Source organism: Ctenopharyngodon idella, chromosome 5 (assembly GCF_019924925.1).
Source record: "Ctenopharyngodon idella isolate HZGC_01 chromosome 5, HZGC01, whole genome shotgun sequence".
NCBI lineage: Eukaryota > Metazoa > Chordata > Actinopteri > Cypriniformes > Xenocyprididae > Ctenopharyngodon > Ctenopharyngodon idella.
The window spans coordinates 35,359,917-35,386,941 of NC_067224.1; the positions used below are offsets into that span (position 1 = coordinate 35,359,917).

A 27,025-nucleotide genomic window follows, 5' to 3' on the forward strand; every position below is an offset into this window, starting at 1 on the left:
TCCCTTGAACTGCTGTGTTAACAGTGAATAACCACTAACATAAACTTTACTTTGCATGAAGATCAAGTGGATGTGTTACTGTTTATATCATATCTAAATGAATATAACATTTTATCATATATTCAGTCAGGCTTTAGGAAAAAGCACAGCACAACTATAGCTGCTACCAGGGTTTTAAATGATATTATTGAGGCGCTCGATAGAGGTCATTATTGTGTTTCACTCTTTATTGACTTGTCTAAGGCTTTCGACACTGTTGATCTTAGTATACTGAAAAATAGACTGAGACAAATTGGATTGTCAAAAGATACAATTTCGTGGTTTGAAAGCTATTTAGTGGACAGGACACAGTGTGTGCAGATGGAAGGCTACACATATGCACCTTTGCACATTACGAGGGGTGTTCCTCAGGGGTCCGTTTTGGGGCCTTTACTTTTTATTATTTATATTAATAATCTTGACATTAATATTAGTAACATTAATTACTTTACTAAAACTACTTTAGTGCTCCCAAATTGCATCATGCTGTGTCCTTGCTACAACGTGCTTTTGATGATGTGCAGTAAAGGCTTTGTAATTTAAGCCTGACTTTGAACGTGACTAAAACTAAAGCAATGTTTTTCTTAAGATCAAAGAAGCAAGTGGCAAATCAACCATCCCTTAAAACCCTACAGGGCACTATAATAGAAATATAAATATCTCGGTTTTATGTTGGATGACTCCTTATCTTTTAAATCTCATGTTGATCAGTTAAGGACTAAATTAAAAATAAAGCTGGGGTTTTATTTTAGAAATAAACCCTGCTTCTCATTCAAGGCAAAAAGAAGGTTCGTTTCTGCTACTTTTATGCCCGTCCTTGATTACAGAGATATTTTGTATTATCAGCAACTACCAAACTTTTAAATTCTTTGGATATTTTATATCATGGTGCACTTAGGTTTATATTAAACTGTAATTACAGCACTCACCATTGTGAGCTGTATAACAGAGTCAGTTGATCGTCATTATCAACACGTAGACGTAAGCACTGGTACCTGTTTATTTATAAATCCATCTTGGGTCAGTTGCTTTCGGTACGTGGCACCCAATGATTGGAACTTTTTACAAAATTACTTGAAATTGCAGACCCCGGTGTCGATGAACACTTTTACATTTTTTATTAGCGAGCTGTTAAAGGAAGAAATAATTTGTAAATGTTTTTGATTTGTATTGATGATGTGTCTTTATTGTGCTTGATGTGGGGTTTTTTTGTTTGTTTTTTGTTTTTTTAAGAATGCTGTGCTGCTCATCTTGGCCAGGTCACTTCTGTAAAAGAAATGTTTAATCTCAGAAAGTTTTATCTGGTTAAATAAAGGGTAAAGAAAAGAATTTAAGGTCTCCAAACATAGGTATGAATAGATTTAGATATATCTCTGTGGCCTCTCTTTGTTTCATCCACTGCTGCTGCTGCATCCATGAGGTCCTGAAGGAACTTTTATGGCAGTTCTTGCCTAAACCTTAGGAATGAGTTTGGTGGTTAGAGTTAACCTGTAGTCCAATAGTCTTTTCTTTGGCGGTGGTGGGTGCAGAAGGTCCCCCTACCTGCCCTGTAAGAGGTGTCTGGCAGTTGTCTTAGCATCTTATCTGATGTTGCTGACCATTTGTTTATGTTCATTTACCAAGGATCCCATCACAGTGTGGTACATATTCTTCCACACTGCCATAAACTGGTCCCTAGAATGTCATCTTAACCATGGTTCACCACAGTCATAATTATGAGATACTGAGTTAAACAGTCAAAATTATGACATAGAATAATAATAATAATAATTATGACAAAGAGACAAAATTATTACTTAATTTTTTACTTAAAAAGTCATAATTATGAAATATGTCTAAAGTATAAAGTCAAAATAATGATATACTTCTAAATCATACAACGTCATCATTATGAGATTAAAAAGTTTAAGTTATGAGATAAAAAATCTAAATTATGACTTTGTGTCATAATTTCTACTTTTTAATGTCATAACTTTGACTTTTTCCCCCCGGTTTCACAGACAAAGCTTAAGCTAGTCCCAGACTAAATGCATGTTTGGGCTGTTTTAACTGAAAGCAACTTGCACTGACATATCCTAAAATATGTCACTGCCATTGTTTTGTCTCAAGAAGCATACCAGTAATGTTTTTTTTCTAAGGCACGTTTATAAAAGCTACTTAAAGCTGGAGTCCGTACCTTTTTTTGGTTAAAAATGATCCAAAATCAATTTTTCAGCAAGTACATAACCAGCCAGTGTTCAAAACTATCTCCTTACCTTAGCCTGATTCACAATGGTAAGCTTGTAATAATGTTTTCTAATTCGGGTGGTAGTGGTGGGTTTCAGCGGGAAATTCAAGCATACAGCCGTTCGTCTTTGCGTCATTACGTCACGTCTGTTTACATAAAGAAGGAGTCCCAGCTAGTAGGCTAAATCACATGTGAGGATGGCGGATCATTTATAGCCTTTTCTCACAGAAGCTGCAATAATTAAAATTATCATTTTGATGGTGGATTGTAATCCAGAAAGGTCCAAATGACAATCATCAGTGACAATTGGAGATTCACCCGTAGTCAAAAGCAAAAGGCTTCGGACTGTGGAGTGGCTACAGAAATTGAAATCTACAGGTAACGCTAATGGCTACAGAAATTGAAATCTACAGGTAACGCTAATATACACATAGTCAAGTAATGCTGATGTTGTTAACATTAACAATTTGAGAACAAAGTATAACAATAATAATAATTTGCACAGCTTGACGGGATCCGAGCTAAGTGACCGTTAGATTTAATCACGATTGGTAGCGCAATTTATTGTAATGCTTTTTTTCTAAGTTGGTCAGAACAAAAGTGGCAGACATGTTACTTGTTCAGATGACATTTTCATTTTGAAAATTTTTATTTTGGTCATACTTCCAAGACTACAATCTGTGATTCCAAAGTACAGTATTCACATCGGTATGGTGACTGACAGCAAACATTAGATTCATCCGCGCTGAGGAGCCGTGCCGATCCACAACCCACGTAAAGATGATAATTCCATAAATAACTGCAATTGCAGGTTTCAAACAGAGATGGCAACAAAGAGGCAAAACTTACGGACTGCAGCTTTAATTAATCCTAATTGAACTAAAGCCTAACCCTGGCTTAATCTAAGGCCTGTCTGTGAAACCAGGCCTTTATGTGACAATTCAACTTTTCATCACATAAATGTCTTTTTATGTCATAATTATGATTTACAAAAGCATGATGGATATTCAAATTACAGGTAAGTTAATGATTATTTAATCCAGGTAGAATTACTTTGCATTGTCAGATATGCACATTTGCATGTGTAACAAGTTTCTTTATAAGCCAGTGATGGGACTGCCGCATGTTCCTGCTATTGCTTTGATTTTTTTAGCTATTACTTCACAACATCATCTAATGTTTACCTGTAAGAAGATGAACGGTCAAGTGTCCTTGTTAATAGCACAAGGCATAAAGCAATCTTCATAAGTAAGTCTGGCTGAACATGCTAGTGTCACAGACAACCTCCATTGTTTGTTTTTTTATGAAGCATTAACATCTGTTGCTAATGCATGTGAGCAAACATGACCTTTGTGCTTTTCTAATGGTAACTGCTCTTGGTGTCAACATGACCGGAAAGGAATCTTCCAGATTTTTTTAATGTAATGTCTATGAACAGCATCTGTGGAATGTTTTTGGTTACTTCAAACAATGAGTCTGACTTGATGGTATAACCTACAGTATCTCACAGAAGTGAGTACACCCCTCACATTTTTGTAAATATTTTATTATATTTTTTCATGTGACAACACAGAAGAAATGACACTTTGCTACAATGTAAAGTAGTGAGTGTACAGTTTGTATAACAGTGTAAATTTGCTGTCCCCTCAAAATAACTCAACACACAGCCATTAATGTCTAAACCGCTGGCCACAAAAGTGAGTACACCCCTAAGTGAAAATGTCCAAATTGGGCCCAATTAGCCATTTTCTCTCCCTGGTGTCATGTGACTCGTTAGTGTTACAAGGTCTCAGGTGTGAATGGGGAGCAGGTGTGTTAAATTTGGTGTTATCGCTCTCACTCTCTCATACTGGTCACTGGAAGTTCAACATGGCACCTCATGGCATAAAACTCTCTGAGGATCTGAAAAAAAGAATTGTTGCTCTACATAAAGATGGCGTAGGCTATAAGAAGACTGCCAAGACCCTGAAACTGAGCTGCAGCACGGTGGCTAAGACCATACAACGGTTTAACAGGACAGGTTCCACTCAGAACAGGCCTCACCATGGTCGACCAGAGAAGTTGAGTGCATGTCCTGTGGTCTGATGAGACCAAGATAAACTTATATGGTTTAGACGGTGTCAAGCGTGTGTGGCGGCAACCAGGTGAGGAGTACAAAGACAAGTGTGTCTTGCCTACAGTCAAGCATGGTGGTGGGAGTGTCATGGTCTGGGGCTGCATGAGTGCTGCCGGCACTGGGGAGCTACAGTTCATTGAGGGAACCATGAATGCCAACATGTACTGTGACATACAGAGCATGATCCCCTCCCATCGGAGACTGGGCCGCAGGGCAGTATTCCAACATGATAACGACCCCAAACACTCCTCCAAGATGACCACTGCCTTGCTAAAGAAGCTGAGGGTACTTAAACCCTATTGAGCATCTGTGGGGCATCCTCAAACGGAAGGTGGAGGAGCGCAAGGTCTCTAACATCCACCAGCTCCGTGATGTCGTCATGGAGGAGTGGAAGAGGAGGTTAAGGCAGTGCTGGAAAATAATGGTGGCCACACAAAATATTGACACTTTGGGCCTAATTTGGACATTTTCACTTAGAGGTGTACTCACTTTTGTGGCCAGCGGTTTAGACACTAATGGCTGTGTGTTGAGTTATTTTGAGGGGACAGCAAATTTACACTGTTATACAAACTGTACACTCACTACATTATAGCAAAGTGTCATTTCTTCAGTGTTGTCACATGAAAAGATATAATAAAATATTTACAAAAATGTGAGGGGTGTACTCACTTCTGTGAGATACTGTATATCTCAGTGTAGTTATTTTTGCTGGAAATTGAATAAAAAATTGTTTAATAATTATTCGAAATTGTTTATTATTCAAGATTGTTATTAATAATTATTCAAAAACAAATAATTCCTCATGACATGATCATTTAATTAAATTATTTATTTTAGAGGTAGGGGCCTAATTAATAAATTCCCTTTATCTAGGCTACTACTTTCAGTATTTACAGTATTAAATAATCATGAGGTAATGCCTATTTATGAATTGTTCAAGGAATTAAATATGGTGAAATAAATATAATTCAGTTTCATTGTTTGTATCATTCCTATTGTCTGTGTTTGCGTGGGTGACTCTTTCTGCAAGTTACATATCCCAGTAGGTGGCAAAAATGAATAGTATGAATGCAATCCAGACGTAATCCGTCAGTTGTGTCGCTTCACTGCCATTCACAAGTCCTTTCCCGTGGCCTCATGGGATAGTAAAGCGTCCATAGTATGCACACTTCAGAATCGCACTGGAAGTAATAGGTCATTTGGGTACTTTTTGTCTACTCTTTTATGAGTACTCTGAATTTAGACATACTACTCTTGTCACATACTGTTATTCGCCTACTGTATAAGAAAGTATGTGATTTCAGATGCAGCCAGAGTCTGTTTTTATGAGTGAGCCATTGAATCATTCACTCAAGCGATTTGTTTTGATTCATTTAGGAACGAAACAAGTTTATTTTTTATTTTTATTTATTTATTTTGTGGCAGGCCTACCTAAATTGTACAAAATCTCTACCAGCTGCATGGTGCCCAGACACTTTTATCTCATTTAGTTATTTTTGGTAAATAACTAAACAGAATTTGATAGATATATAGCTTCAAATGGTTCAGAAAGGCTTATTTTGCAATTTAATTACCTATGTAAATCAATTACTTATGAAAATGTGGGATGCATTATATTTTTCATTATATTTGTTTTAATCTCTGTCCTACAGAGTGTGTACTTAAAATTCCAGGATTTCTGTCATTAAGAAAACAAACGCAATGAAATTAAATTTTAGATTTTACCATTTTATAAATGTGTTGTGTATTGTGGTATGTGTGGGTCTAAACCCGTTGTTAATTACAATTACAATTAAAAACAATTACAAATGTCATAGTATTACAGAGATTCTATGGGAAAAATGTTTGAAAAAGTATAGCACATTATGCAACATGCTATGTTTATGCATTCCTGTATTTGCGCCCCCGTCTAGCCTAACCACTTGACTTAGATCCTTAGCAACCCATCTGTGTAACTGCTATTTAAACATTATGTGGTCCTTATGAGTCATTTCGCAGGAAAGTGTCAAGAATGTAAATAAATGTATAAACACAAAATTTGCTAGTTTATATAAACAAAGCATCCCTATCTGCACAAACACACATTAACCCTCTCATGAACATCTACATCTGCCCTCATGAACACATCTGATCATATCATTGCTTTTTTGCACAAATACATGTACATGTACAGAATCATGTTTTCTTAGTGTGAAGAACATTTTAATAATCTAAAGAACCTTGTTCCACTGTAAAGAACCGTTTGTGTAATGTTGTGCACCTTTTGCTACAACTGCCAGGTCCTTCAGATTTGCCTTCTACAACATTAGAAGGATCAGGCCTTTCCTATCAGAGCATGCTACACAACTCTTTGTCCAAGCTCTTGTTCTATCCAAACTGTAATATTGTAATGGTCTCTTGGCAGGCCTTCCAGCATGCACTGTCAAACCTCTGCAACTGATCCAGAATGTTGCAGCAAGAGTGGTCTTTAACGAGCCGAAGAGAGCGCACATCACACCTCTGCTCATAAAATTGCACTGGTTGCCAATTGCCGCTCGCATCAAATTCAAGACACTGACGTTTGCCTACAGAACAACCACTGGCTCGGCTCCCCTATTCCTAAACTCATTAATTCAGACCTATGTGCCATTCAGAAGCTTGTGTTCTGCAAGTGAACAGCGCCTTGTGGTGCCATCGCAAAGAGGCACAAAATCACTTTCACAGACCTTTACCTGGACTGTTCCCTGCTGGTGGAATGACCTGCCTAACTCAACCCGAGCTGCTGAGTCTTTAGCCATTTTCAAGAAACTGCTGAACATCTTTTTCGGCAACACTTGATCCATTAATACAACACTTACTATTCTATATCTAAAAAAGAAAAAATAATTGCTACGTCTACTGTGCTGGATTAACTGGGACTGGTCACAGCACTTGCATATACTTGCATATATTGCCCTATTGTTAATTTGATTGCTTCTATTGCTCCCCTCATTTGTAAGATGCTTTGGATAAAAGCATCTGCTAAATGACTAAATGTAAATGACTAAATGCAATAGAAAGATTCCATGGATGTTAAAGGATTAGTTCACTTTCAAATGAAAATTAGCCCAAGCTTTACTCACCCTCAAGCCATCCTAGGTGTATATGACTTTCTTCTTTCTGATGAACATAATCGGAGAAATATTAATACATTTCCTGACTCCGAGCTTTATAATGGCAGTGAACAGGGTTCACGAGTGTGAGCTGTAGAAACTGCATCCATCCACATCCATCCATCATAAACGTACTCCACACAGCTCTGGAGGGTTAATAAAGGCCTTCTGAAGCGAAGCGATGCATTTGTGTAAAACAAATATCCATATTTAACAAGTTATGAAGTAAAATATCTAGCTTCCGGCAGACCACCTTCCGTATAAGTTACAAAGAAAGTGTAAACTTGCATCGCGTCAGTTACACTTTTTCCATAACTTGAATAGGGAAGGCGTAGGACGTAGTGTAAGATTTTTGAACTGCAAGAGTTTTACACTTTCTTCGTACGTTGAATACGGAAGGCGGTCTGGCAGAAGCTAGATATTTTACTTCGTAACTTATTAAATATGGATTTTTTTTTTTTTTTTTTTACACAAAAATTAAAGAATTAACCCCCCCAGAGCCGCGTGGAGTACATTTATGATGGGTGGATGTGGATGGAAGCACTTTCTTCAGCTCATACTTGTTCATCCCGCTCTCTGCCATTATAAAACTCAGATGTGTCAGGATATTTATTAATATTTCTCCGATTATGTTCATCAGAAAGAAGAAAGACATATACGCCTATGATGGCTTAAGTGTGAGTAAAGCTTGGGCTAATTTTCATTTGAAAGTTAACTAATCCTTTAAAGGTTCTTCATTGAACCACAAATGACAATAAAGAACCTTTATTTATAAAAGTGTACTACCTTCTAGGGTTTCACACATACACAGACATCCATGCATTCCGTTAAGTGCCTTTATGTCACAATTCTGTTCAGTTTAGTTCTGTTCATGGACTTTTAGTTTGTAATTTTTCAGTTCCTGTGCTCTTTTGTTTGATTTTCCCACCACTTGTCAGTTACTACAGACACTAACAATCATCAGCTGTTTGTCGTTTAGCTCATCACCATTGTGTATTTAAGTTCCTGCTGTTCACCTAGTCCTTGTCCAGTCATGTTTTTGTTATGGTGTGTTTCTTGGCCTATGTTGGATTACTTTGCCTGTTTGGAAAAAACTTTGTATTGGATTTGTATCCATCTGACTCTTCATCTGTTTGTTTTGCTACGCAGACACCGGAGAGTGTGACACCTTAATGTGTCACCATAGCATTGCCCAAATATAATTGCAGCATTTATTCTGGTGTCATATTTTATCTTAAACCGTGGTATCTCCATATATATTGTGTATATATACTACCATTCCCAAGGTTTGGGTCAGTATGATTTTGTTTTTTAATTATTTTATTCGTAAATAAAGACTTTGACTTTGTATTTCAAAGAAATGCTGTTCTTTTGAACTTATGGTTCATCAAAGAATACTGAAAAAATGTATCACAGGGACAACAAAAAATATTAATCAGCAAATCAGCATATTAAAATGATTTCTGAAGGATCATGTGATACTGAAGTCTAGAGTAATGATGCTGAAAATTCTGCTTTGCATCATGGGAATAACATTTTAAAATATATAAAAACAGTTCTTTTAAATTGTAATAATATTTCACTATATTACAGTTTTTACTGTATTTTTGGTAAGCATAAGAGACTTCTGCAAAAATATTTTTAAAAATGTACTGACCTTAAAATTTTAATCATAGTGTAAATACTGTGATGATACCATGGTACTTTGATACATATCATGGTACTAAATGATTATTTAATGATCATTGATGATTATTGAATGATCATATTTATTTAACACAGAAATTACATTGTACTCCAAGGCACTTTAATTTTACCGTGGTATTACCAATTAAGGTACAGTATTACAAATGTCCAAAACACCATTATTCTTTTTTGCTATTGATTTGTAGTCACATCACTATGTATGAGAATCATAATAGACCACTTAGAATAAAAAAAAGTGTTTATTCCAGCTCTACCCATCTCTCAACCTGAAACGGATTTGCACACCCCTGATAAACTTGCTTTTGAAATTTTAAGCACAAACATTCTCATGAGAGAGCAAAATCTTATCTGACAGGATGTGTCAGCGAACGCTCACAGTATGCCACATGGTAAGGCTGCTCCATTTCACTCACACCTGATGCTAAATAACACAGATGCCACTAATCGGCTCCCCTTATCCAGATCAGCAGATACATTTATTCTATCAAGAAACATGGCAGAGCATTCAGTTGCAGAAACATTTTCTAATCATCTTCAGAATGGTGCCATTTTTATTTGACACTTGTTAATGATGATCTGCAATATTCAGTGGACATCCATTCCAAGAGTTTTTATATTTAATTCATGATTATTTGTGCTCATTTCCTCATATTTTAATCATTTATTCTGGGCATTTGCACATCAAATTAGAGACATTAATATCAAGAACCAGTCCACATAAATTTTTACGACCTTCCCAGCTGAACAAAAAACAGCACAGATGGAAAATATGAAATCTGTTATGAGAAGGCTAAACCTATTGTTCTGGAGATTCATGAAGCATGAGTGGCATAAATAAAAACAACTCTACCCTCCTATCAAATATTCTGGTTGTTAAAATGAAAACAATTTGGGACAGTTACAAATCACTCAGTAACTGAAGCAGATGAAATACATAAATCAAAAAAATGTTCATTCTTTTAGATCAACCAGAAACATTTTGTGAAAATATCATGTCCCCAGTTATTTGGACTTACTTTGCTTGACAGTTAAACTACTAAAGGTTAGGCAAAAAGATAACACATTTACAATAGTGCTGTCAAATCGATTAATCGTGATTAAATCAATTAATCGCACCTAACATAAAAGTTAGTGTGTGTATATATATATATATATATATATATATATATATATATATATATATATATATATATATATATATATACGTGATATATACTGTATGATGTGATACACACACATCACATATATATTATATTTACAAACTTTTATGTTAGATGCGATTAATTGTGATTGTCTCGATTAATCGATTTGACAGCGCTAATTTACAAATATAAATGTTCTCAAAATTAATTAAAAAAAATAAGTGTAAATTAAACGTAAATTACACACACTCACACCCCAAACATTCTTATCTAGTTACTTATTAGAAACATGTTGGCTACATAACAGCTTCAAAATTCCCATTTTAAATATAGGTTTGTGTAATTTACGTTATTTTAAGAAGGGGGTCCAATGGACCAATGTGCGACCAATTATTCTCACACAATCAATTATGTACTAGCATTAAAAAAAATCTGGATAAGAGGGCAAATTATATCTTTCTCCAAGGAAGTATATTCATCCTTATTAAAGTAACTATGTCATTTCAGGTATGCGTCATGGGGGAAAGTGAAAATGATTAAATGAATAGATTAAATTAAAAAAAATGGAGCAAAATGACTCTAGAGTGAATCATGAGGTCCTTAGTGGAAAAGCACTGGACTTTTAAAATTGATTAGATAGAATCTATATGTCTCCATCTTACCTAATTTAGACCCTGTTGAAGGAAAAGACACACAGACCTTCTTGATAAATCAGAACTGTTTTGATAAATGAAGCTTTTGGCTAAATAATATTTTTCTACAGGTTGACACAACACTTTCTGCTGTTTTCTGAGCAAAATCTGAGCAACATGTATTAATTTCAGATGCTATGAATTAAAAAGAAGAAACTCTTCATATTTGGCAGTTCTAACAATTAATGAGCCTGAACATTCATTATAGACCGCCACGTGTGATGCAATAATGTTACAAAATTCATTCCAATGAAATTGAGGACATCTGCAATGGGCAGGACAGTTTTTTTCTTTTTCTCAGAGTGACTGAAAGTCTCAAACAAGCACAAATAATGGCTTTTGTGATGGTTTACGCCTCATATAACATGTGAGAGATCACAGTTTATTGATCCGTGTCAAATCATTTTAATCGAGATAAGATGGTTGGCCGATGTGTGAAAACTGTAAGCCTTCAGAACGATTTTCAGTCGAAAAAATGAATGTAATCAAAATTCAGTTACTAAACTTTTAATGGAGTTTAGACATGAAGTTTAGATGGAGAATGACATGATGACACTCTCCTGTCAGTAAGTCTCCAAAAAATGCAAAGTTCTAATTTAAGAGATTACTTTATGGTAATGCAGCTCTTGAGAAGAACTTGACATCTATAGACGTGAGCATTACCGAAATTATTTAATAGCTTCAAACGATAGATAGATAGATAGACAGATAGATAGATAGAGTATCTCACAGAAGTGAGTACACCCCTCACATTTTTGTAAATATTTTATTATATCTTTTCATGTGACAACACTGAAGAAATGACACTTTGCTACAATGTAAAGTAGTGAGTGTACAGCTTGTATAACAGTGTAAATTTGCTGTCCCCTCAAAATAACTCAACACACAGCCATTAATGTCTAAACTGCTGGCCACAAACGTGAGTACACCCCTAAGTGAAAATGTCCAAATTGGGCCAAAAGTGTCAATATTTTGTGTGGCCACCATTATTTTCCAGCACTGCCTTAACCTCCTCTTTCACTCCTCCATGACGACATCACGGAGCTGGTGGATGTTAGAGACCTTGCGCTCCTCCACCTTCCGTTTGAGGATGCCCCACAGATGCTCAATAGGGTTTAGGTACCCTCAGCTTCTTTAGCAAGGCAGTGGTCGTCTTGGAGGTGTGTTTGGGGTCGTTATCATGTTGGAATACTGCCCTGCGGCCCAGTCTCCGAAGGGAGGGGATCATGCTCTGCTTCAGTATGTCACAGTACATGTTGGCATTCATGGTTCCCTCAATGAACTGTAGCTCCCCAGTGCCGGCAGCACTCATGCAGCCCCAGACCATGACACTCCCACCACCATGCTTGACTGTAGGCAAGACACACTTGTCTTTGTACTCCTCACCTGGTTGCTGCCACACATGCTTGACACCATCTAAACCAAATAAGTTTATCTTGGTCTCATCAGACCACAGGACATGGTTCCTTAGTCTGCTTGTCTTCAGCAAACTGTTTGTGGGCTTTCTTGTGCATCATCTTTAGAAGAGGCTTCCTTCTGGGACGACAGCCATGCAGACCAATTTGATGCAGTGTGCGGCGTATGGTCTGAGCACTGACAGGCTGACCCCCCACCCCTTCAACCTCTGCAGCAATGCTGGCAGCACTCATACGTCTATTTCCCAAACACAACCTCTGGATATGACGCTGAGCACGTGCACTCAACTTCTTTGGTCGACCATGGCGAGGCCTGTTCTGAGTGGAACCTGTCCTGTTAAACCTCTGTATGGTCTTGGCCACCGTGCTGCAGCTCAGTTTCAGGGTCTTGGTAATCTTCTTATAGCCTACGCCATCTTTATGTAGAGCAACAATTCTTTTTTTCAGATCCTCATAGAGTTCTTTGCCATGAGGTGCCATGTTTATCTTCCAGTGACCAGTATGAGAGAGTGAGAGCGATAACACCAAATTTAACACACCTGCTCCCCATTCACACCTGAGACCTTGTAACACTAACGAGTCGCATGACACCGGGGAGAGAAAATGGCTAATTGGGCCCAATTTGGACATTTTCACTTAGGGGTGTACTCACTTTTGTGGCCAGCGGTTTAGACATTAATGGCTGTGTGTTGAGTTATTTTGAGGGGACAGCAAATGTACACTGTTATACAAGCTGTACACTCACTACTTTACATTGTAGCAAAGTGTCATTTCTTCAGTGTTGTCACATGAAAAGATATAATAAAATATCTATAAAAAATGTGAGGGGTGTACTCACTTCTGTGAGATAATGTAGATAGATAGATAGATAGATACATAGATACATAGATAGAAACATGTACTTAGAAAATATATAGGGATGGTTTTGAATTCACATTGACTTTAAATTCAACCAAATTTAGGATTTTAAATTCAGTCTTTCTAATAAAATATTTGCATACTATCCCTCTACAGTAGTGTTACATGGTTTGTTTTACAGTAACTAAAAATAGCAGCCATAAAAACACCCATGAGTCAGTAAAAGTCATGTGAGCGACAGAAGGTTCAATATCATCTGTCGAATGGCAGTATGAGGATATAGCAAATTTTTGAAAGCAACTCTTAGAGATTTTAGTCTCAGCTTGGACTGTAAAAGGCAACTGTTGCCACCTACAACTGACAATGTCTTGAACTGTGAGCAGAAACACTAACACACTTAAGTTAGTTAAAAATTGATGTGTATATATCAAGCTATGTGTTGTAAAAGTTACTAGATGGGTCACTCAGGATGAATCAATAATGTAAAAGGAGTAAAGAAAAAACACTCTAGATTTTTCTCAGGTCATTTTCATCCCACTATTATACTTGCTTCCTTAGTATAGGTGCCTCCATTTGAAGACTTCATTTGCAGCTGCTGAGAAACGTATGTACCAAATAAAGAAAAGATTATTAACTTTACATAGAGGCTGTTCTCATGATTCCCAAGGAAGTACATGTGTGGAAATGATATGAAAGTCATTAGTGGCCCAATATGAGCTCACTATACTGTATATGGCAAATATAGCCCAACTTGATATACCAGATATAGCTCTACTTGTAGTATCTATGGTGAGCTAGTCAGACGGCACCAAATCATCTAGAAAAATATTTGTACAAAAACAGGTTTATTATCTATTGGCAATAGCGTAGAGATGTATGAAACAAAGGTCACATTGAAGTCATTTCCAAAACAAGCTGCTTTATGTTGGTCAGTGTGGGGAATTCTTGTGACCAATTTGAAGACAAGTGAAATCTTTTTCGCCCTTACACGAAACACGTGTGGATTCCTGCTGGAATGACTTGTTATGTGTTACTGACATTATTTTTGTGGTTTTCAAGCAATTTAAGACCTAACAGAGGAATCTAAATAATTTCTGTCATAAGTGACAGGATCTGTGAAGTTTAAAGTCAGCATAAAATGGAAGTTGCGACAGTCTTTTCTTCCCTAAATACTGCAATATTCCATTAAAATAACATGAATTGTCAATTTCGATTTCATGGTGACTTTAAATACATATAGTTCACCCAAATATTAACATTCTGTCATTATTTTCTCACCCTCATTTTGTTCCAAATTTTCTTTTCTCTGCAAAACACAAAAGGAGAAATTAGGCAAGTTGTCCAATCTCTTTTCCATACAGTGACTTTAAAGCTCCAAAAGTAAATAAATAAATAAAAAAGCCCCAAACATGCAACTTTATGTTGCTTTTTGCTATTTCTGAAGCTTGAAAATGCCTGGTCACCATTCACTACCATTGTAAGAAAAAGACATTCTGCTAAATGTTTTTGTGTTCTTTGAAAAATGAAGTGGAAGATGGATCAAAATGAGAGTGAGTGCAAGATGATAGATTTCTATAAGAATTTCTATAAGAAAACTCCCTCTATTTTCTTTGTGACGTGCTTTTTTCCTCTACATCTGAAACCTCCTGTAGAATTAACTGTATATATTTTAGCCTCCCTCCTGTGCGACAACTGTGTCAACCTCCCTTGTGCTCTTCTCACACGCTGCTCTAGCACTCACGGTTCTACCCCGTACAGCGTGCATTCATTTCCCTGTCCTCCCTGAAGAATAAAGCGTATTACCACTTGTCATCATTCCTGGTTAGTGTATCTCATACAAGATGATACTCCATCATTTTTGGGATTCAAGCGTGTTTGCTTGAGCGCATGTACTGCGTGACTCCTAGCAGCACGTCAGAAATGTGCAATACTCTTAAGTGATTATATAAAAGTATTAGTGTGAAATTCACAATAACAGTTTCTCCTGTCCTTTCCGCTCCTGGAGAAATCAGTGACGGTCGAAAACACATCGGACGACACTGACAGGTGTGACTCAACATGTCAGGCGCATCTCAGGTGAGTTTTACCTCAGAGCAAGGTCTCTCCAGGCCTCAAATTGCGCGGCGTGCTGGTCAGGAGAGCAGAAAGAGTGTCGTATGCTACTAAGACTCAAGGAGAGTAGTCACAAGAACACTAGAGACCTGAGGCTAGTTCCTTGGCCACTGGGAAAACCTGCTTTTTGAACCTGAACTGCATCCGTGTCCATTTCCATTTCTAAATTCTAGAAGACAGCCAGACCGTGTGTGTCTTATTTGCAATTTTAATGCGAATCTGTCCCTTCCTATCTCCACGGGCAGCATTCCCCCGTCTAACATATATGAGGCTATTTTTTCTTGCACAAAGGACAGAGTTACTGCTGCTAAGAGGATAGACTTCCTCCACTTACGCTCAAGTTTAAATATTAATGTCACTCTCGTGAATAATTGATATCACAATTTATTAATCTCAACAGGAACACCAGACCTAAAGTGACCAGGAAAAAAAGATATACTGTGGGAAGTTTTAACCATTTCACAGATAAAATGGGTTTAAACAAAGAGTCAGTGTTGAGGCTGCAGTTATCAATTAAAGTTCTAAAGTCCAACATTTACAAGAGGATTAAATTCTGTTTAATGTTATTTGTGAAGTGCTTTTCTCAACAAAACAAAAAATAGTTCCAAAGAATAAATATGCAGTCACATTAGCGATCTTTGGCGAAATTTCACTGGCAAAGTAGGTCTATTCAAGAGTTTACACTTAGATATTATCAGATATAGTATAAATTATGCATATTTGGCATGCTGTCTGAGGAGAGGGCTCCGAGCTCAGAATATGGCCCAAACCCAGAGAACTCCCCGTTCATCCCTGGCTGGGATAGGAGTAATCGAGAGTGAGGAGTTGGGGTGGAGGAGGGATGCTGGAAAAACTGTCATGGAACAGAGGTAAGTTGGCTCTATATATAAGCCTCCTTTCACACTAATTGGTAGATTGATTTATCTGAACGTGCTACTCCCCGAATTTTGTTAAGAAATATTCATTTATCCATTGGTAAACAAGGCGAATTCGCATGTGAAAATTTCCACAAACTTGAAATCGATGTGAAAACTTGAAATCGATGTCTCTCGCGTGGATTCTGCATTTTGAATGCAGAACTTCACTATACAAAGGTAACCCTAGCAGTGTGTGGGAATATTTCAGTGGCCATTCTGTAGATTACATCGACTTGCCAGAATATGGCGACAAGTGACTCTCTTTATGAATGAGTCACCATACACCCACCATTTTTGAAGTGCATTCCACTTCATGAAGTGGACAAGAGAAGTTTATATGGACAGACCCTCGAGCCTTCGATTTTGAGTCTACTTCATATGTACACTTCAGGCAGCTCCATATACCACAATGCAACACGATTGTGACGTCACCGCACATCGCGTTTAATTTATCCCACCACAAAAAACTCTATGATATATTAATTATTTTTTTTACTATTTAAAACACACATATATACATATAGAATGCTGCATTAAACAATTTCGTAAGGGAAAAAATTAAATAACAAATCAACTACAGTGGATTCCAAGTGATCAAGGGCTTAGGACAGGGGTGTCCAGTCCTGCTCCTGGAGGGCCACTGTCCTGCAGAATTTAGCTGCAACCCCAATTAAACACACCTGAACCAGCTAATCAAGGTCTACTAGGCATACTAGAAACTTCCAGGCAGGTGTGTTGAGGCAAGTTGGAGCTAAACTCTGCGTCCTGCAGTGGCCCTCCAGGACCGACATTGGACACCCCTTGGTTCCAATACAGCCCATTGCAAAGGTTCCGCCAATAGTGGGCACTCATGCAATGTAAGCAATGACCTACATCCAAGTCAACGAGACTGAGGGAAGTTAGCGAGAGAAGGGCATAAAAAAACAAACTGGAACGCAACCTATAGCTGGGTCCCAATTCAGAGGCTGCATCCTTCAAAGGACATGGACTTCAAAGGTCACACCTTCGAAGGCCATGAAGGTCGGAACGAGCATTAGTAAGATACAGTTCTTAGATCTTAGTAAGATACAGTGCCTATAAAAAATCATCATACCTCTTTAAAATAGTTACTTTATTTGTTTTGGGTGGTGTGCAAACACAGCACACTACCCAAAACACACCATACCTACTGTGAAGCATGTTGGTGGTAGAATTATGTTGTGGGGGTGTTTCTCTTCAGCGGGGACTGGGCGATTGGCCAGGATTGAAGGGGAAATGGATGCTGCCATCCAAATCCAAATTCTTGAAGAAAACCTGTGTCCCTCTGCTAGACAGCTGAAGACGGGCAGGTCACCATTCAAGATGATAATGATCCTAAACATACCACCAAAAGAACCACGCAATGGCTTAAGGACAGGAAGGTGAATGTCTTTGAGTGGACAAATCAGAGCCCTGACTTAAATCCGATAGAAAATCTGTGGATGAACTTGAAGAGAGCAGTCCATTGCCGCTCACCATGGAATTTGACTGAACTTGAGCAATTCTACAAGGAAGAATTGGCAAATATTCCCCAATCTAGGTGTGCAAAGTTAGTACAAACATATCCAAACAGATTATTGTCTGTAATTAAAGGAAAAGGTGGCTCTATGAAGTATTAAATCAGAAGACTGATGACTTTTCCAACCCTGTTATTCTAGTTTTTCAGTTTTTTATTAATTTTCAGAACTGTTGCTTTTTCTTTCATTACTTTGATGATGGATTTTAGGCTGTACAACAAATAAAATAAATATTTCAAAGAGGTATGATGATTTTCTGTAGGCACTGTGTAAGTCAGTTGAACTGCTTTAAAGGTTTTGGCAAAAAATAAAAAATAAAATCCTGTCTTCACCGGCGTGTAATGAATTCTGGGTTAGGCAAGGCCGTGAAAGATCCATCTGTTGTATCCTTCATTGCACGGGAAACAAAGGACGCTTTTGAAGGAGCCTTAGAACTGGGACAGCCTTCGTCGTGCCGCAGTGACACAATCGGCCTTCGAAGGATGCAGCCTCTGAATTGGGATGCAGCTTATATATGTGTGTGTGTGTGTGTGTGTGTGTGTGTGTGGTTCAGAGCCCTATATTATGAGGACAAAATATCCCCACAAAGATGGAAATAGCTGAAATCCATGTCCTTGTGGAGACATTTTACTGTGATTGGTAGGTTTAGGGGTTAGAAAATAACTGTGTGTGTGTGTGTGTGTGTGTGTGTGTACAAAATGTATACATTCAAGACAAGATGAACCAGCATGGTGGTATTGTGAATACAAAGACATGCTATTTGTATTTTTAATGTATCCTTTTAATAATGCAACAAGTGTGATACTTGATTTTTGAAGTGCCATGCATTCACATTAGCACATTAGACGAACATTACCCAGTCACATTAACATGAACACCATGAGTAAAGCCAAGTGCTACTTCCTGTAGTCTTTGTGTCTTTCAATCAAGCCCAAAGCGGTGTGGCTTCTCAATACTTTATACGGGCAGCAAACATTCCATTCATCAACACTTAATCCTAGAACAATGGTTCATCACTGTCACTTCACCCTGAGATAAAACTAAAATATGCCCATAAATAAGAGAAGTCTGCTGTCTGAGTGAGATGGATAACTTGCTTGAGCTCACTCATGGACAACTTAATGTGGTATTTGTGGGATGTGAATGAGGGTGATTTGTCTTTAACATTGGAGAAATAATGATGATGTATTTAATTGAGATAATACAAACCCATTAGAGAAACATTTGGCTTTCTCCTTTTATGATCGCTGATTTCATTTTCTCACACTCACAGAGCTTTCCATAACAGACAAATATGTTTCTCTGCCTTATTTATTGGTATATATTACGGTATGTAGATTTAAGTAGATTTTAATGAATGTTTATAGATTTTAAATATTTTGAGTGCAATCAAGACCAGGTACATGTATGTGTAAATAGTTGATTGATTTGATTTAATGTTGATTTTAAAATCAGACATAAACCCTTGTTATCTTATCAGCTTGAATTGTCAATCATTTTTTTCCTGCTATTTTTCCTTTCTGTTAAAGGTCTTTCTTCATTGCTGAATGGTTTCGATCTCTATAGAGCCTGTTGGTCTGTGATTGTCCAGTGGATAGAAAGTCCAGACATTGATTGTTTTTTCTACTAAGAGCCTTCTTGTTGAAAACACCTCAAGATTTTGGCAATATCTAGTAAATGGTCCTTTAAGAAGACCTTGCTTTCAAGATGAATGAGTAAAAGGCACTAGCAAGGTAGTTTCACTTCCATTATTAAAATGATCTATGTTCACAGAATCAAAGGTCAAAGCATTTGTCAAGAGTACTTGAACACTGGGTTATAATAGTGAGTTTACAGGCACTCCTGTTTAGGGGCTGTCCTTCACTGGTGGCTTCTCTATGAAATTAATTTAAGAGCATACACTTTGGGAAAATTATTGAGGGAACATTCCATTTTATCATTTTGCAAACATTATGGGAACATTATTTTTTGAATGTTCGTGTTTTGAATGAACATCCAACTAAAACATTTAAGAAAATGTTCCATGAATGATGTAATGATTTTTAAAACACTGCACCTATCTTCCATTAGTTGGACAAACAGATATTCCTTGTTCTCACATCATAAAATAGATATGAAGGCACATTTATGCTAAGAAATATGCATATACAATCTCATTCAGGGGGCCTGTATATCCAGGTGCATTTCCCGATTAAATACTGGATCGGTTTTAAATGAATAGCCAATCAGACTGTGCAGACTGGGTAATCTTATCACCAATGGCTGCTAAACAGTCTTCATTTAATAAAAACATTAGAGCAACCTGACGGACCACACTTTAGTCTCAATAACAAAAAGCACTAAGCACCTCCTGCCTATGTTCCTGGTCCTCACAGAAAAAAATCCTCTCCAGCCAAACTAAAATATGCAATCACTCAGCTTTTTACAAACAGAAACAAGCGTCATAAGAGACTAGGTTTGTTTGTAATCCTTCAAAACCCTCAAGTGCTTGCTGAAAGAATCTGAGCCTCTGGTATGTACATGTGTATAGATTAAAGTGTCTACTAAGCGATAGCAGACGTAATGTGCTAAAAAAAAATCTAAATGCATCTATGTGACATTTTCCTTGAGGATTTGTGCGTCACAACAATAAAGAGACAGAGGAGTTGAAATGTTGTTGTTGTTGTTTTGTGCTATACATCTCAAACTTTGATACTATATAACATTTCCATATTTATGATACATTTTGATCAAATTTAAATTAATATGTTAATAAACATGAATTTACTGTCTAATCAAGTTCACTAGAGAATGAATTCACCACTGTAGCTCATTTCTAATTGGTTAAGCTGATGATGGTTAAACTCCCCTACACCATATTGGCTGGTCATCTTTAAATAAGTCAGCTTTAATTTAATTTAATTTAGTTGTTTAAATAAGCAACCTGAGCTTCCAGACCAAAAGATAAAGCTGCAAAGTTCAAAACCCCATACTGTAAACCATATTCCCAATTTACTTTACTGTCATATAGAAAAACAGGCAATGTGTAGTTGGAAAGAAACACCTTTAAATCTGAACTAAATATTAATGGACACTCTGACATATAGATTGATGGCTGACTGAATTACCCATTCAATCACACAACAATTTACTACAGCCATACTGTATGTGCAAGTGAAAACTGCAAAATCAATACACCACATTTTTTTACTTTTTTTCCCCCAACATAACCCATTCTCTTAGTGAGCTTAACTGCAGCAATAGATTCTCGGACATCAGGACCCAAAGGACACTAACTCCTCGGATGTGTCAAAGGAAATCAGGGTCTTTCAGCGACCCCCCTCGTGATGTCACGTGGAAGACTGGCTGCAGGTGTATTGACCCTATTCTCGGTCTGCAGGAATGATGTCCAACATGGACACAGAGTTGTCAGGATTAATTTCTGCTGTACAGTGAACACGTCCAGAGAGTTGCCATTCAAGTGAAGGAAGTTGCCAGTCCAGTTTAGTACTGACTGATGTTTATTTAACTGAGGAATAATATTAAATGAGCAACAACGTGGACCATTTATGAGATGGGTAGCTGACATGACATGAGTGCAATGACAGCAGTTACCTGCAGTTTTATTAGAAAAGTATTTTTCTAATATTTGTATAAATGCCATTTCATGGGAATTTTCATTTAGAGACTAAAAATAAAGGTTAAATACAAGGGTTTTGCAGTGATGCCATAAGAACCATTTTTGGCTCCCCAAAGAACCTTTTAGTGAACAGTTCTTAGGTAAGCAATAAGGTACTCGAGGCTGTGCTGTATCGTGAATAAGTCACGGCTGAAGGGCATTGTTAGGCATGACACAAAGCGGAGTGCCTGCAACCCCTTCAGCCGTGACTTATTCACGATACAGCACAGCCTTGAGTACCTTATTGCTTTTATAAAACGGTTACCACACAATACAAATATTAAAGCCAAAAATATGTAACAATGCAACTTTCATGAAGTAAACTCTTACTAAAAGCCTTCCTTCCGCCGGAAAAAATAGTCCCTGACTGTGAACAGCAACAGAAGTTACATTATTACGCCATTAGATGGCAGCAAAGACTGTCTTTATGAGTGTATCAGTCAGTAGCGAAGACTTTTACATTGAAAAGACTGAATTGTTGTGAACACGGAACAAGACGCAACTGAAATGCTTTGACTAGCGCTGTCAGTCACGGGAAAACCCCTTAACTGTTAAAAGGACAAGATAATAAATCGGACATTTAAACAGATTTTTTATTATGAACAGGACTGACCTGAAGGAAAATGCTAAATCTGAATGCAGGTAAAAAAAATTGCTCACTCGATCTCTTTCTCACAGTACTCTTCTACACAATACAGTAAGCTTCAATGAACAATATCAATTGAGAACAAACAGTTTACGTTGCTAAGAGTGGTTGCTAAGGGTGTTGTGTAGTGATACACAGAACCGTCGGGTGTGAATAAAAACACAGCTATTGACCAATCAGTATCAAGGACAGGAACTAACTGTTTTATAAAAGAGCCGTTTAATATTTTTCTTAGTGCGAAAAACATTTTAGTATTCTGAAGAACCGTTTCCACTATAAAACATTTTGTGCAATGGAAAGGTATTATAGATGTTGAAGGTTTTTCATGCAACCACATGCCAAAAAAAGAAACTTTATTTTTAAGAGTGTGTGGAATATTTGTAGAAACCTAAATGGTGCATAAAATGAAGGAAATTCTAAAGAAAAAAAAAAACGAACAATTACAGCATCTTATTGCCATTATTGCCATACACTTCCCTTTATATATATATATATATATATATATATATATATATATGTATACACACACACACAGTGGGGTCCAAAAGTCTGAGACCACATAATGAACCACAAGATACTCTTTGAAACATTCGTGCTGGAATACATGTTATTCAGCTTTTACACAAACTTGTGGAGTTCATGCATCTTGATTAATATATGCTTAATAAAAATACAATAAAATAGAAATTCACCAGTGGTCTAATGGATACATATGAGCTTAAAATAATGTAAATAAAATAAATAAATAAAAATAAATAAATGTTATTTGTCAGCTACCCTGATTCTTAAGGATGAAACATTTTGCATAAACTTCTAGTGGTTAAAAAAATGATGCTAAGTAACCCAGAAGAGTTGTAGGTTCAAACACCAAAATGGGTTGCACCAACCATCACCACTGTGTTCAAAGCACTTGCCCCTGTAACAAAGTCACTTTGAGTTAAAGCGTCCCCTAAATGACTTAAGAAAAACCCAACGTACACTCACCTGTCCACACTGATCACGCACAGCGTCATGATGGATGCAGTGCAGCACATCACATCCATGGCGATGAAGATGTTACAGAAGACCTCTCCAAAAAGCCACTTTCCTCCCGTGAGGTCCGTCACGATCACGAATGGCATCACCACAATAGCCACGGAGAGATCCGCCACGGCCAGAGACACCAGCAGATAGTTGGACGGCTGTCTGAGCTTTTTAACAACGCACACCGCGATCACCACCAGCATATTTCCAATCACCGTCACGGTGGTGATGATGGCCAGCATCATTCCGATAACAATCTTCTCCGCTGTGGTGAAATCGAGCAATGGTTCCCCGCAGGATTTGTTCCACATGGCCATTGAGATGTTGTAGAATAAGTGTGAGGAACCATTGAGAACTTCCGACGCGACCTCAGAGTGAGTGAACGAGAAGAAATCTAGCGAGCCCGATGAGTTGAACATCATCCCTGCGCCTGATGATGAAGAGCTCGCCAAGAGTGCGCTCCGTGCGCCAAACGCATGCTGAAGCGAGCGCAGATTTGAGGTGCCTTTCAGCTTTCCAAAAGAAAAAAAAAAGAAAAAACAAGATAAGTCGTACGGATACAGCAAAGGAAAACTTAAATAAACGGAACGAGAGAGGACAATCGCTTTGGTTTGGCTGTATAATGTGCGCGTGGAGAGGCTATACGGTCCTTGACTCGATGGAAGTGACAGTTCGGGTCTTCATGCGGGGAAGTGTGTGAGAATTGCGCACTCTAGTAGGTTAAACGCGTAACTTTCTCATCAAAGGGAAGCGGAAGGTCTCGGCTCCACCTACAAGATGTTTTTTCTTGCTTCTATTTCGGAGGAAGCACAAGACTGTTTTTAAATATTCCTCTCTACTCTAGTCTCTGTGGTCTGTATCTCTCTCACTCCAGTTTTCACTGTCAGTTACAATCCGCTACTGTCATGTGTTGTAATTTTGTGCCTTGTTGCATAACCAAAAGATAGCATTTTATATTTTATCCAGTTTTTAGGGGGGGTTGTATTTTATTTTTGCACATTAGATTTTATAGGGGAGAAGAAATAATAAAATGACTTGACAGATATATAGCTTAGGCCTATCAGGCTATAGGAGAGAAAACACACCTGTCTCTGTGACTGCCCAAATGCACCGTTTACAGCGACAATCATTTTCAGTAAAAAGATAAGCTGGCGACTTCCCATGAGCGACTGCGACCCTTTGCATTAGTGTGGGCGTGTCTACTAAATATAGCCTTTTAATTTTATGCAAATTCAACAGCAAATACGAAGCGACTTCATTCAGCAACAGCCAGGGAGTGCAGACAGTGGAGTTTGATTAAGTTGTAAACTAATAATTAATAATGTGATTATGAGTATGAATAATATAAATAATAATAATAATAATAATAAAAGCGTTGGTAAACCAATTAGAAACCATTTTTTTTTTTTTTTTGCCTGTCAATGTTTGTTGACATGTCTGTGGAGCTGGGCGGGATTTTGGTGATTGAAGGGGTAATGCTGACATTGCTTGCAGCACATTTTAGTGTAGCTTTGTGGTTAAAGGGTTAGTTCACCCAAAAATGTCATTTCTGTCATTAAGTACTCACCCTCATGTTGTTCCAAGATCTTTGTTCATCTTCGGAACACAAATTAAGATATTTTTGATGAATCCAAGAGGGGTTTTTTTATCCCCCATACAAAGCAACGTAAATACCGTCATTCAAGGTCCAGAAAAGTAGTAAAGACATACTGAGTTGGCGTTCTGACGTAGAACCTGGAAGCACTGAACGTAAACAACATAGGAGACCGACAGGGGAGAGACGAATTTGTTGAATAAAGTCATATTTTTGTTTTGTCATTTCATAACATTAAGGTTGAACCACTGTAGTCACGTTGACTATTTTAATGATGTCTTTACTACTTTTCTGGACCTTAAATGACTGTAATTACATTGCTTTCTATGGGGGATAAAAAAAAACTTAAAAAAAAAACTCTTGGATTTCATCAAAAAATCTTCATTTCTGTTCCGAAGATGAATGAGTGAACAGGTTTGGAACGCGTGATTTTTTTCCCCAAATGGTTCAGCAGAAATCCCCGCCCTGCAACCAATTTCACTGGCTGAGGTTACAGTGACGGGTAGGTTTAGGGATCAGGGTTGGGTGTAGGTAATCATTACTGTGATTGACATGGCCAATAAAATGTTTAGAATCGGCTCCAGGGCGGGGTTTCCGCTGAACGACATGAGGGTGAATAATTAATGACAGTCAGTTTGAGCAGTGCATTATGCGGGTTTTCCCTACCACTTTGGCAAAAGGAAACATCACAGCCCTCTTTTTCTGTTTTCTATAGTCATGTAGCACCAGTTTGGGGAGTAAAAATTGCCTACTAATTTTTTTTTTTTTTTTTTTTTTCAAGTTTTATTAAAAACCCTTTTTGCCAGCAGTGAATAACCCCTTAGGTTGGTGAATAAAAAGGTTGGTTCAAACCCTGCAAGGGGCGATTCCTGACCACTGACAGTGCCACTGAAAAAGGCCCTTAAACCCAGGTTGCTTCAGGGGATATTGTCCATGATATAAGTGTACTGTGTCACTTTGGATAAACCGCCAGAAAAAAAATGCTTAGCATTTTAGACTTTCAGAACACCAGCTCTGAGATAACAAAAGCCCTGAAAAGTTGAACATTCAAAACCTATCAGCTGAATGTTGACAGCTACAGAGACAATGCTTGAACAAAAAAATGATAAAACACATCCTGTACTGTATGTGAATGGTGAGCACTCAACCTCATGGAGTTAAGTGGCATGAAAAATGAATCTGTAATGAAGCATAGAATTGCACAGAATAGGACAGCATGTTTCCAGGCTAATTTGAAAAAGCCACCATCATCATCTTCTTCGTCATTGTTCAACTGGGGCATGTCAGAGCCTTATGTTATGTTAGAATCTGAAAGCATACTTTCTAGGACCATTTCTAACTTTATGGGTAAAGTTATAATCGGGTTTAGGAATTAAAGCAGGGTTTTCAGCATTCTCAGAAAAAAGGGTAGAAAAGCTGTCACTGGAGCAGTACCCTTTTAAAAAGGTACACCTTTGTACCTTATTTACCCCTAAACGGTGTTTATTAGTATCTTAAAGGTACATATTAGTACCTAAATGGTATATATTAGTACCTTTTGAAATGGTACCACCAGTGACAGCTTGCCTTCTTTCTGTGTGTGAATCTTTTAGATGCCTCTTATGACCCAAAATATATTGGCTTCTCTTTTAAAAGCTCAAGGTCAAAGCACCTGGGTCAAGTGCTGCTAGAGAGATAAAAGCCAAACAGCTGCTTTGACCCAGCATGCTCGCTGCTTCCCTCAAGCCTCATTGGTCAATTTTCAGAGAGTAGCCTGACAAGCAGAGCAGTGATGATGAGTGTCAGCTTAAATTAAAAGTCATTTCAGTGATTTGCTTCTGATGACCGACACTGACTGTCGCTGAAATTACCCATGTTGAAATGCTAAAATTCAGATATGATCCTCCATAGGTGAGTCAGTAGATCTGGGAAAGGTGTTTGTTTACGTGCAAATCTCATCTGTATTAGTGTAGGCCTATAAATTCATTAACCATTTCAGTCGTATCTCTATATACGCGAAAGGTTCTCCATGAATTTTCTTGGGATGATTTTTTCCTTGGTAGGTTGCCAAGTCTTTCCCTAACCTTCCACATCACATGGCTTAGGACTCACACATGCACGCATTCACACCTACGGTCCATTTTTAGCATCTCCAATTCCCCTGTATACTGCATGTTTTTGGATTTTCGGAGGAAAAGAAAGGCCTCATGGCTCAGCCGGGACTGGAACCGGGG

At 37.7% G+C, this 27,025-nt stretch overlaps 1 protein-coding gene across 1 annotated transcript in view; it reads right to left on the reverse strand.

Annotated features, from left to right (window-relative positions):
- Positions 1-26,331, reverse strand: part of htr7c (5-hydroxytryptamine (serotonin) receptor 7c) — a 50,100-nt gene extending 23,769 nt beyond the window's left edge. Inside the window, exons 1-2 of the mRNA XM_051894185.1 lie at positions 24,304-26,331; positions 23,180-23,730 (exon numbers count right to left, since the gene is read on the reverse strand). Coding sequence (XP_051750145.1) covers positions 23,180-23,730; positions 24,304-24,381 — 629 coding nt within the window. The 5' untranslated portion in view covers positions 24,382-26,331. The remainder of the gene's footprint in view (positions 1-23,179; positions 23,731-24,303) is intronic.
- Positions 26,332-27,025: the final 694 nt, after the last annotated feature.